This window comes from Priapulus caudatus, unplaced genomic scaffold, assembly GCF_000485595.1.
Source record: "Priapulus caudatus unplaced genomic scaffold, Priapulus_caudatus-5.0.1 Scaffold405, whole genome shotgun sequence".
Taxonomy (NCBI): Eukaryota; Metazoa; Priapulida; class Priapulimorpha; order Priapulimorphida; family Priapulidae; genus Priapulus; species Priapulus caudatus.
Window position 1 is genome coordinate 6,977 of NW_014577466.1, and position 13,884 is coordinate 20,860.

Here is a 13,884-nt window from a genome sequence, read left to right on the forward strand (position 1 = left end):
AGCACGCACGCACGCCCGCACGCACGCACGCACGCATCGCTATCGCCTCTCTCTCTCTCTCTCTGCTAGAGGCTCTCTCTCTCTCTAGATCTTAGAGAGCGCGTTAGTCGGTCGACCTATTGACTAGTGGGGGCCCTACTCAATCTAACTCGCGGGAGCGTTCCCAATGAACCAACTATCATATTAATATCAGGAGTTAATATCATCAAGAGCTAATAATACCTATTATTAGCAAAGCTAATAATAGGTATTATTAGCTCTTGATATCATCCACCTGCGGACCGTCTGTACCCCCACTTGTTATTAACTTGCCCTATTTCCCAACCAGAATCCATCCAACCCTCGTATAATAAACTTAGTGTGATTCTCATCAAATGGCGATGGCTACGTGTAGCTATTAGTATTAGAAACAATTAAACCCCGGAGACGGTGCCTAGATGAAAACGCCCGCGTACACGAGCTAGCATCGACTCTGTACTTAACGCCCTGCAGAGATGAAGGAAATCTATAATTGCTTCATATAGGTACCCGAACTGTAATGTGGCTAGCTGTGTGTATTCATTTAAACAGTGTGTATGGTTTGCCTGATTTCACTTGTATGATCACACCGCTAGTAGCATACCATCAGGAGTAGATAATATAGGAGTGATATATTAGGAGTAAATAGGGAACCCCTATTATCTCCCTATTATTCAGCTTATTATATACAGGATTCCCTATTATCTACTCCTGATACCATCAATAGCTAATAATAATAATATAGGTATTATTAGCTCTTGATACCATGTGGCGTAATGTTACATGTTGTTTGATGTAGCAACAAGTTCGCTATAATAAATAGGATTTAGTAATGAGTTTACGTTAAACAAACAGCATGCACACACTGCGCGCGTGCGTGCGTGCGTGCGTGCATGCGCGCGGCCGAGTACTGTGCGTGCGTGTGTATGTACACAAAGTCAGGAGTGAATAATATATTAGATTATAATCTATTATTATTCACTCCTGATAAGATCAGAACATACATACCTCTGACGCGCATGGCTAGTTTAGAGCAAATATTAGCCCATAAAAGCTAATCTTAGGTTTTCATATACCAATTACACTGTCTGATTAGTATTACATTACAAGATAGAGCTCTATGTAGTATCAAGTATGTACACACAATTGTCGGTGCATTGTCATTCAAGATCGCTGACAAAACATGCAAGGTACAGACACTGGTGGTAAACTTTCCGCACATTCACGCTAATATTCATCATATTGGATTTCTAAACGCAGCTTCCTAGTCCAATAAATTGCCTCCCCCCCAAAAAAAATTCCCAATCTTGCAGCTGATACTCTTGGTTCGAATATTCACGTTCGGTTCATATACAATTTAATATTATAAATTACGTTGTCCACGTTTGGCCAACAACTGTGTTGACACTGTCTAGCCAGCCGTGTGACATCAAAATTCAAACATTAAAATCAATACATCACGTATGATTAACAACTTACCTACGTCGCAAAATACTCAGCAGCGTAATCATTGGATTCTATCTTTACTCGCATCAATTCCAAAGCAATACGGCACAACGATATCCCAAAACTTCAGCAGCGCGGACATTCCGATCTTACGCGTGCGTGCTTACCGATATTAGTCAATCCAATATCACGTATAATTACGTCACTTACCATCGAGCAGACACATGAACTATGAATGATCCGTACTACAAATTTTATCTTGGAAGTCTTCGCGTCGCAACGGATTCGCACGAAAACAAGTGATTAGAGACACAGATAATAAACGGGAAGTGTTTTGGAACTCAGCTACACCCTATCATGATGTTGATAATTATTTTCGGAAGTACAAGGCAAAATTCCCAAAACCTTGTTGAATGAAATCGCATTGGACTTTAGAATAGCAGTGAGATTGTAGAAAACCCCATCTTGGTCAAACCCCCACAGCGTGAGCACTCTAACCCGCGCATTACATTTATCTCTCTTAGCACACGAGTCAACGATTCGTGGAAGCCATCCCGTTAGAGTGTTAATTAATTAGGTCACGCAGGGACGCTGCACGGGGAATTGCCGCGTATAGACACAGCGAGCAAACAGCTGGGCAGTTTCTCATTTATGCGCTTCAATATTTGTCACTTGAGTTTGGATGTTGAAATTAAACTTCAGCGCTGTTTACATTCAGATTAATCATACTTGTGTGTTTAGTAGGCTCGCAAGCCGTAACGACACGAGTACACCAGTCATAAGCTCATCTCAAGATATCCACCCATCATTCTATAGCTATCCATCCATCATTCTATACAGCTATCCATCCATCATTCTATATAAGAATCCACCCATCATGCTATCCATCCATCATTCTATATAAGAAGCCACCCATCATGCTATCCATCCGTCATTCTATACTTATCCATCCATCATTCTATAGCTATCCACCCATCATTCTATAGCTATCCACCCATCTCTCTATATAGCTATCCACCCATCATTCTATAGCTATCCACCCATCATTCTATAGCTATCCATCCATCATTCTATAGCTATCCATCCATCATTCTATATAGCTATCCACCCATCATTCTATAGCTATCCACCCATCATTCTATAGCTATCCACTTATTATTCTATAGCTATCTAGCTGTCATTCCATATCTAGCAAACCACCATTATGCAGCTACCCACACCTAATACTCTAGCTGCCTATAATACTAGATAGCCATTCACCAGTCATACTCTAGCTAATCACCCCTAATATTCTAACTATCTACCTGTAATAGCCCTCTGCCAGTAATAATCTAGCTGCCCCATAATACACTAGCTGTCTACCCTCACTCTTCCTTGTCGGCGTACGCGTGGCTAACGGAACTCACCGTCTTGCGTCTCGCCGGCCTCCACTTCATACATGTTGTCCAGGTACTTGTAGGTGACCTCGGATATGTGCACGCGGCCCGGCTTGCCCGACGACTCCATCATGTTCGCGAACGTGACGTCGTTCGACCAGACGTCGAACTTGAACCGGCGCGTGCCGACGATGCCACACAGCACCGTGCCCGTGTGCACACCGACGCGCATGTTCACCTCCTCGTTGTTGTCCTCATCGAACTGCTTGATGGCCTTGATCATCGCGAGGCCCATCTCGACGGCGCACTTTGCGTGGTCGTCGATCGGCTCCGGGCAGCCGGCGACGCAGTAGTAGCAGTCGCCGAGCGTCGAGATCTTCTCGCAGCCGCACGCCTCGCACAGCTTGTCGAAGCGGCCGAACAGGTCGTTGAGCAGGCCGACGAGCGTCTCCGCCATCTTGTTCGAGCTCATCTTCGTGAAGCCGACGATGTCGGCGAACAGGATGCTAACGTCCTCCATGCGGTGCATGTTGAACGGCCGGAAGACGAGCTGCGGCTTCGACGGCGCCTTCGACACCTTGTTGTTGCGCGGTGACGACGGACGCCGCTTGCCGACCTCGAGGATGATATCATCGCCGGACGACTTCATGAGGTCGTCGGCGACCTTCGGCGGCATCACCGAGTGGATCATCTTCTCCTTGAGCTGGCGCTCGATCTCGAGCTCGCGCCGCGACACGATCGACTGGCACACCTTCCAGAAGGTCGAGCGCGTGCGCACCTGCGACATGATGAAGATGTGGATGCCGATGATGTGGATGCAGAGGTGCAGCAGCACGGTGCAGACGACGACGTCGGCCGAGTAGTCGGCGAACACGTAGACGGACATCGCCTCGGAGAGGCACGAGTAGAACACCCCGATGAGCGTGCAGAAGTGCAGCGGCATCGGGAACACCGTGTACATCAGCAGCAGGATCTCGAGCATGATCGTGAAGCCGCCGACGGACGAGATGATGTTGGGGCGGTCGCCGGGCACGCGGATGCCGAGCGAGAGCGCGCACAGCAGCAGCACGACGCACACGGACGTGTACAGGTAGTAGCGGCGGTAGTAGCGCGTGTACGTGAACACGAGCACGCCGACGGTGATGAAGGCGAGCAGCGACGAGCCGATGACGATGCCGATCCACTGCGTGTCGCGCTCGTGGTCCGACGTGACGCCGAAGTAGACGCACCACGCGACCGCCGACAGGATGATGTAGAAGAGCGCATAGCGGAAGCGCCGCTTCGCCTGCGGGAAGGCGCTGTTCCAGTGCTGCGACTCGAGGATCTTCGAGTCGAACTTGGGGTTCCACCAGCTGCCGGACGCGCGGTCGAACAGGATCGGCAGCCAGCTGGACTTCTTCGCCGCGCTCGGCTTCAGCAGCGTCGCGCCTTTCTTGCGCTTCTTCGACGGGCTGTCGTGGATGGTCACGTGCACGGCGTTGTGCTCCGTGTCGTTCCTGTAGGCGACGGCCGCCTCGTGAGTGCCCATCGCGATCTGCGCCACGCCCCGACTATCGCCGACGGTGCGTGTTTGTGTGTGTGCGTGTTTGTGTCTCAGGCCGTGACTTGACAGGTTCGCATCGCAGTGTCGCAGCTTTCGATCGCAGTAACAAAATTTTCTTTTCCCCTCGTGATCGACCTTGGTCACGCCAGCTGACTAACACCCTGCGTAAGGTTTCTTTTCCTCGTTTCCTACATGCCAAATGACGAGAGCACGTCAGCGTTACTCAGTGACATCTGAATGTGTCATCCAGCCAAGTATATAGTAGCTTCACCTGAAAATAGCGATACATCAAATAATGCTACACGCACACACCAAATGTCGTGATAACATTCTGCAATCCTAAATACGATTACTGTTTTTTGCTAGGCATGTGCTTTGTCTAGAATTGTCAAATAGTAATAGAAAATATCTCAAGGGTGTAAGTTTCAATATAATATCCATCACTCAGCACTCGAGTTTCTTATCTAGCAAATTGACCACAGAATTAATTACTTGACAGTCGCTATTATGAAGATGGTTTTAACTAGGTGTGCAATGGAACTTGAATCCAGTCAGATTGATTCAGTTAGAGCTCAAATACTTCATTAGAAAAAGTTCATTTTTTACTACAAATTCCTGATGCCAATAGACTATTTTGAAGTTCCGTTTCTGGGCAGCTAGTTCTGATCATAATTTGTGTGGTCAGTTTAGCGCCAGCCGAAACTCAGGATATCGGAAATGTTTCAGCCCTACTTCAAACTAATTGAACTCTTAGGCTATTACCAATATATAACGGCAAATAGGGAAAGGACTCGAGTATATATATATGCAAAACCCTTGGGTCAGATGTATTTTGAAATTCGTATTTTTTTAGATTACAGAACAGTACTTAGTATGATATACATGTGTGTACCATACATTATGGTAACACTATAGCAGGGTCCGTGGCAGCACCCCATAAGCAAACACATTACCATTTCTCCAGTGAACCTCATAAATGTGCATGCCCGGGGGGGTCACGATGTATGCCGTTATTACTCCATGTGCGTTCCAAATTTTGCAAGTTAAGGGGGTGTTTTTCAACTTTTAAAGCGGGCCCGCGCGGGAGCAAATAGGCCCCCTTTACAAAGCTAATCCCGCAATAAGCCCTCGGGATCGTTCAAGTCAAGCACCGCGCCCGCAGTAGGCCCCCCTCATGACGAACCACATAGTACCCCGCCCCAAGCCCCGACCGGGCGGCCCCGTAGCACACGAGAGTTGCAAGTAGTCTTCTTTGAGTTGATCACAAGTATTCCCTCCACTCTTTGCCCTCCACTTGTCTGCAAGGCCTAGCAATAGGGGGTAGGACCCCGGGTAGGACTCTTTCATTGTGTATGCAATAAGGGGGTGGGATATTTTCATTGTGTATGCAATAGGGGGTGGTATTCTTCAATTGTGTCTGCAATAGGGGGTAGGGTTTTCCAATGTGCAGTTCGCACTAGGGGGCCTATTATTTTCAGTGAGAATGCACATGGGGTAATGTTCTAATAGAGATTGATCCCCCCCCCCTGCCCCGGGTGTTCATGAATGTGTTTTTTTACACATCGAGTCGGATAAATAAATGCTATAAATAGTATCACAGCTTATTTGTCATGTCATGCTTGAGTGATACTCCACGAAAAAACTTTCGGTTTTCAGAGCTTTTCAAGTGTTGGAATTTCATTTAGCTGTATATAATTTATATACATTAGGAACAAGAGACAGTAAACATATCAGTACCACTCTAAGGCCTTAGTTAATAAAGCTGCAATGATATGCCTAGTCTCATATATTATGATACGTAACATGATACTAAGGCCACGCTATATAATAACATCAATACGTATCACGATATGTTACATAATACAGCAATAAAACCATCACAATATGCAAGCTGAAGGGTCAAATAAATAACTATAATCAGGAGTAGATACTAGGATCAGAAGTAGAATATGGCATTGCCAAATCAGTATGCTCAAATTATCACACGAAAATATGCTTGGTGCATCCAACACAGATTTGGACAACCAGATGAATGTTAACTTGATGTCAACGCAGATTTCGTTTTGGCATATATAAATAGCATATCGATATTCATGTGAAGCAGTATTGTGAATTACATCGTGGACATCGTTTCACAATCAATCAACCACTACTAGTTAAAAGAATAGCTAATCAACAGAAGTATAGTCACTGTAACAAACATATGCATACTAGTACACCCCAGCTGATGGCAATTCAGAAATACTGCTACTAGTTCCAGTCTATCATTCCACGTCACGTATCCCGTCCATGTCTTCCCTGGTTTCCATATTTCGTACATCCAAATGTGTAAGGCAGTATATATGTATGCAGGGGTAGAAATTAACCTTTGAACACGGGAGTCCAACCTCAAAAATAGTAGCCAAATGAGGGAGTCCGCAGTCTGAGGTTCAAAATTAAAGATATTAACAATAACGCATGTGCTTGTTTTTAAGATTCATGCGGTTGCACGTCTGCCAAATTTTCTTTGGACATTAGCTGAAAAATATGGTAATTCCGTGAGGCCATTCTCTGAAACGAACTAGTTAGTATGACAGAATTTTCAGGGAGTCACACCGACTCCTGCATATGTCAAATCAGGGAGTCCGACAGTAAATCAGGGAGTATTTGGCTCCAGACTCCCGTTAATTTCGCACCCTGTGTATGTGTGTGTGCACTGCCCTTTAGTGAAAGTCACAGATCCACCATCCCACTTAGACCAACCAAGCTGTACCTACTACTAACTTAAATACAGGGGTCGAAATTATATTTTTATTATGGTATCCATTCGAGATACTAGGTATTGAAATTTGGTATCCCCCCCCCCCAAAGATCTGGTATCCCATTTTTTGGATAGTAATTTCAACATTGTTGGTATCCAAAATCTTTAAATATGCAATAATAGCATTTGAAAATTATTTATATGTAATGTAATTATTACATAAAAACACAAAAGCAGATTCACAGATATGCACAGACAAGTACACTGCAGACGTATTGTCTAGACTATGTCTAGATGCATTGTCTGTTTCGCTTGATACAATTAATGTATACACATCACATTTATGATCAGATCGCGTACACTCGCTCTACGTACACTCGCTCAGATGCGCTGCCGTATAAAGTTGATAACTCAACAACCACTATCCCGATTTTTTTTTTTACTATCCCGGCAGGATACCAAGCATTGAAATCTGGTATCCAACACAAGAATCTACTATCGCGCAGATATCGGGATAGCGCTAATTTCGACCCCTGAAATATGCACAGTCTTTCAATGTAAGACATACATACGACATATACTAGGATCATCCTAGCTCTAGAACTATAGCCCTCCGCTCCGCCGCAGGGCTATAGAACATACTATGGTAATTTCCAGGGAGTAAGCAAAGACAACTTTTTTGCGGTTAATAACTTCTTCGGTATGCCAAATAAAGCACATTCTCTGCCGTACAAATGTCTTAAGTTACTATAAACACTAAAATTAAACCGCAAACTAACGCTTAAATGTTGTACTTGCTATATTACTCGTCGACGAAGATTGTTTACCAACTTGTAACTGCCATTTTTCGCTAATCGCGCTAGTGAGCGGGCACAATGTATTTCCAAGTGGAGAGGTGGGCAGGTTGCACGCGGTTGCAGACCGCCATTTTTCGTTGCGCAGCGCCAGCGCGGTTTGCAACCGCGTGCAACCTGCCCACCCTCCACTTGAAGTTGGAAATATATTGTGCTCGCTCACTAGTAAAAAATGGCAGTTACAAGTTGGTAAACAATCTTCGTTGACGAGTAATATAGCAAGTACAACATTTAAGCGTTAGTTTGCGGTTTAATTTGCGTGTTTATAGTAACTTAAGACATTTGTGCGGCAGAGAATGTGCTTTATTTGGCATACCGAAGAAGTTATTAACCGCAAAAAGTTCTTTGCTTACTCCCTGGAAATTACCATAGTATGTTCTATAGCCCTGCGGCGGAGCGGAGGGCTATAGTTCTAAGGCTAGGATCACCCGTGCAAACTGCACATCAGTCAATAACTTCATATTTACCAGACGCATGTCCAGCTAGTGCCAGGCTTGCATTCCCTGCTTAATGTAACTAAATGTGAATACTGATCTAAGTGATACTGTTTGATACAATGTGAAACTATAGTCTAGACTGGTGTAACACAAATACACACGTCTACAGTTGTAACACATTATCATAGCAGATAACCGATAATTTTGAAGGTGATTCTGAGACATATGACCACATTACAGCGTAGAGCTAGTAAGTATACTATAGGAAAACAACCAGAGTAGTTGAAAAATATTGTTGTACTAGATCTGCTTGCAAAATGTAAATTTTACCGGTGCCCATCTACCTTGACTGTCGCGAGATAGTCCAGCGAATAAAATCAGACTGATTTATTCATTAGACATTAGCCGTGTAAATTAATGAGTAATCCTTCATTCAGCAGAAATCACCAACAATTGGGTAAATTTACATACCTTTACACGTCTTCAGCTAGTGCAGAGGAAAGGAAATCTTACGAGACATCACAACTGTCAGCGATCCCTCTTGGCCTTCTGCCTACAACACAACTGCGAAACCAGACAGATTCGCTGAACGTGATGACGTCATTTAGATGTGCTTTCCCAGAAAGCACCGCGCATCCGAATTTCCCATAATGCAGTCAGATGAATTAACGGAGCAGTTTGTGTATATACGAACTGACATAGTGGTTATCTTATATATTGCTAATAGAATACATTATATATTACTATATCTAACGTATAAGTTAGTATATAAACCCTAGTAAAACAAATTTCCAATGTCTCTCTTCCCGTACCGCAACAGTATCGTTCTGCCTTTTTTGCATCTCCTTCTTATTTTCGTCATTTCTATCTCCTCCTCCTCTTTCTTCTTCTTCGTCTTCTTCGCCTTCTTCTCCTTTTTCCTCTTCGTCTTTTTTCTTCTTCTTCTTCTTCTTCTTAGTGTTCTTTTTTTTCTTATTCTTCTCTTTCTCCTCCTCCTCCTCATCCGCCCCCTCCTCCTCCTCCTACTTCTCGTATTTTTTCGTCGTCTTCATCATATTCTAAGAGATCGAGGTTACTCTGCGGGATTTCCCATTTATTATCTATAGTTATGTAGCGAAATACCCACGAATGAATTCGTTCAGGTTACGGCCGTAGTAGCTAATGCCAGGTAGGCAGGTACTGCTATGCTATGTTATGTTACGTTGCGTTATAATAAGTTATGTTATGGTATGACATGCTGTGTTATGTTATGTTATGTTATGTTATGTTATGTTATGTTATGTTATGTTATGTTATGTTATGTTATGTGATCTGATGTGATGTTATTTTATATTATGATATTTTATTTTATGTTATGTTGTGTTACGTTGCGTTATAATAAGTTATGTTATGGTATGGTATGCTATATTATATTATGTTGCTTTATGCTATATTTTATATCATTTTATGTTATATGTTGAGCTCTGATACTGTGTCTCCTACACGGGATATAGTTGCAGGGTAGTACATCTGCATGTAAATAAGTTAAAATAACTATAGGCTTATAGATGTATATAGTTGAGATCTCATTCACTACTTAGCCCTAGAGCACACTATAGGCCTACCTCTAGCGCTCAAACTCAGAGTGGTCACTGCCAGAGTAATTTTCTCGTGACCAGTGGTTCTTTTGCGCCTCAATTACTGGAGACGGGTGAGTCGGCCATTTTGCATGATCATCCGAACCACGATGGATACAATCCCCAATGTCAATTAGGAGACATGCTTTTACACACTGAGGAGATTCACTGCCCTGTGGCTATTCTATAACCCAGAGATTTTTATTATTATTATTATTATTGATTAGAACTGCATGCCGGAATTGAAATAGGCGTGCTTGTCAAACTTTTTTGTGTAATTTTTCTTAGTGTTATGTAGTAATACAGCTGCAACTTTATTTATGTGCATATCGTTTGTCATTTATTAATTGATAATTTCCGAAATAAACAAATCAAGTAAGTCTTCCTTAATTTCACAACGATATAGCATAGAAGATGTATGTTCGTGTATGCCCAGCATTTGCTGAAAGATAATTTTATTAATATTATCAGGAGTAGATAATAGGGAATCATTCCCTATTATTCCCAATTATCTACTCCTGATATTATACATTTAAAGTCGAAAGCACACACACGCACGCACGCACGCACGCACGCACGCACGCACGCACGCACGCACGCACGCACACACATACACATCATATATATGTGTGTATATATATATATATATATATATATATATATTATATACTCACCAGTAGCTTAACATGAACACTCTGGTGTGTTAGGTAATTATGGACTCATAGTTCCCACAGTGTAGGAAAGTCATAGTCCTAAGATGAAATTAGATTGTTCTGCTCTTTCAAGATAGAGCTATAAATTGTAGCATTAGATGAAAATATTAAAAATGACAAAATATTGTCTCTATAGATGTATTCACGCAAGCACCTTAAGAGCCAGTCCGATTACCTGTACGAACGAAAGCACACGCACACGCGCACGGACACACGCGCGCACGCACGCACGCACACACGCGCGCACGCACGCACGCACACACGCGCGCACACACGCACACCCGCGCAAACATAGTAACCTCAAACAAAAACCAAACACGACACTATGGCAGTAGCAGCAGTAACAGCAGCAACGCCAGCAGAACAGCAGCAAGCAGCAAAGCAGCAACAACAGAGAGAAGCAACAGCAGCAGCAGTAACAACAGATCAGTAGCAGACAGCAGCAGCAGTAACCGACAACAGCAGGCACAGCAGGCAGCACATCAGCACCCAAGCACCACCACATCGCATGACCCAACGACAACGCCTGCCGCATGACATCAAAACCACAGCACACACGCAAGCACGCCACGCACGCTACACGTAAACAAGCCCCACAGGCACACGCCACGACGCAAGCATGCGCAATGCTCACACACAGGCAGCACCGCAAACACCTCGCATAACACCGCACGCTCGCATACACGCACGTTGGCATGTATAAAACCACACAGCCACACGCAGCCGTACGCACCGCACGCAGGGACGCGTATGTTTGGCGCATCATTCTACGAAATAATAATTTCGGCACAATATTTCGCGGTCAACATAATTTAACCGCGAATAACTATCTTATCCGGCAATTAAAAATGCACGTGTAAAAGGCATCTGATTGGGCAAAGGTCCATAATTTAACCGCGATCAAATTATTTTTTACAGGCGGTTAAAATGAACTATTTCGCGAGTACAACAGCCAACATAGATTGCTGTCTGTGGGCGTGGCTCCACTACCGACAATCTTGCTAACGTAGGGTTCGATGTGAACGTCCTGTAGGTGCCTGGTGCGTGTGCGCGTGTAGAGACGCAGCGTCGAGTCGAGCCGTGATCGAGATCCACACGCCGTCGCCGACCCAACGCATCTGACGGCACCTGAACTCTCCTTAACGTGGTGCCATCAAACGACATCTGCAGCAGCGAACGGCAGGTATGTGACGGTGGCTGACACGAGCACACACGCACTCACAGCAGGAATATCATACGGGATAAAATGTTAATTGGAACCCAAAATTAGGGGTGGCCGAATCACCGAGTTATCAGCGTGGGATTTCAATGCGCATGCGATCGAGTACACTTGTTTCCTAACCAGGCGTGCGGTCTTATTTATACACAACAGAATGACTGCGTACATTACAGTTGTTAGTATGCTAGCAAGTCGGGCGGGGGGGGGGGGCTGGTTGAGTAGGGGAGCCTCACCGAAAGGAAATGGAGTGTCAAGAATGACGAGAGAGGACGAAGTCAAGTAGAGGGGAGGTGGATTTTTCAAGTATATTAAGGAATAACGGAGTATAATAGAAGAGTGACTGAAAAACGCTATTACTAGAGCACGTGCGGAAAAGTAATTAAAAATAGTGATTAAATGTTAACTCAAATATTAATAATTAAATGAGTAAGCGAATTCAAACGCTTTCCATCGATCACCAAGACTTTCTCGATTGCGACGGAGAGGCGTGAGAGGCACACACACACACACCACGCACACCGCACCTCTACTTCGAGGTCGTTTGAATTGACGAGGTGCAGCCTGTTCGCTGTATCCCACCAGATGTTGTCGAATGACGACGGTCATGCAGCGGATGTGTGGTGAGGTCGCGCCAGGTCAATGAGATTGTAGCTGGCTTCGGTCCACTGACCATGCTAGGTAGGAACAGGAGCAAGTTGAGCTTCAGACAAACAGCGATTACTATAACGTGAAGAGCCTGCACGGCGCGTGTTGACTTTACGATGATATGGCATGCTATTGTTTACGGTGTGGTGCAACCGTTAAAGAGCATGGGTGCAGGAATATCAACATTGTTTCACTTAGTTTATAGATGAACATCATTGCAGCATTAAGTAAGCTTAGAGGTACTCTTGTTGGGCCAAGTCACGGCTAGCAATTTAGATTGAGCTTATTTTTGTTTTAACATAATTATTTGTTTATTTTTAGTTCAATTTACTTTGTTCTAAGGTTACGCGTTTTGCGGCCGTTCAACGTTATGGTCGATAAATAGACTACGCATACCGGAACGCACGTGAAACACCGCAACGTTCCGTCGCGCCAGAGGCTATGAACACTCTTTCCCTTGATGTGGGACGATTGCAGAACCGAATGCTTGAGCTTCACGAATGTATGCCGCTTTCCACTGCGACATTGACGAGTGAACTACAAATGGCAAGACGGCTCCTGCATCGTGAACACGTCGTGCGAACAACTAGGAACACGTGTAATCAGACTTTAAATTGACTAGTCGCAAATTATCTGGTGTAATATTTTTAAAAAATTTGTTGCGCGATTTCTTTACACTAAAGTAAGTACTAACGCGGCTAAATGTATCGTCAAATTCTTATCTTGATAAGATTTTAACTCGCTAAAAATCCAAAAAACCTGGACGATTTGGACATTATGATCTGACATTAATTGCTTGGCTTGGACATATGTATGAGTCCAACGAGTGTATGTTTACATAACATATATATCAAATAGGAAGTATAATGAGCAATTTAACCGCTAAAAATCACAGAATTTTACATTTTGTGAAAAGTGAAATGATTTTTTTCTTTTAACTATTTTATTACACTTTAAGCAGCATCTCTCTGTAGTTATGTATCACAGCTAGTGCGATTGCGTGTCTGCACTTACTATACGTCAAGCCACGCACGTTACTTAATTAGCATGTCCGGGCACTCATGTTATACACCTATTTAATACCACATCACGTGCTTATTGCTAGCATGTAAAGATGGCGTCGCCGTGACGACGGCGCGCTTACCTGCCGCTCTGCGGCCGAGCGCACATGTGGGCGGCGGTCGGCCGAGTGACGAGGCGCGCTTACTGCCGTCTGGAGCCGCGGGGCGCATCGTGGGCGGCGGGTCAGCCGTGACGACGGCGCGCTACGCTGCCGC

The 13,884-nt window shown here is 44.2% G+C and overlaps 1 protein-coding gene across 1 annotated transcript; it reads right to left on the minus strand.

Moving 5' to 3' along the window:
- Nucleotides 1-2,856: 2,856 nt before the first annotated feature.
- On the minus strand, nucleotides 2,857-9,010 carry LOC106810023 (adenylate cyclase type 9-like). Its single transcript, XM_014813273.1, has 2 exons — nucleotides 8,886-9,010; nucleotides 2,857-4,654 (listed from the first exon to the last, which is right to left on the minus strand). The coding sequence occupies exon 2, from the start codon at nucleotides 4,366-4,368 to the stop codon at nucleotides 2,857-2,859; it is 1,512 nt and encodes a 503-aa protein (XP_014668759.1). The 5' UTR covers nucleotides 4,369-4,654; nucleotides 8,886-9,010.
- Nucleotides 9,011-13,884: the final 4,874 nt, after the last annotated feature.

Bases quoted from the DNA above. Each gene is read 5' to 3' on its own strand.
- LOC106810023 (XM_014813273.1), bottom strand. From the start codon at position 4,368: ATGGGCACTCACGAGGCGGCCGTCGCCTACAGGAACGACACGGAGCAC.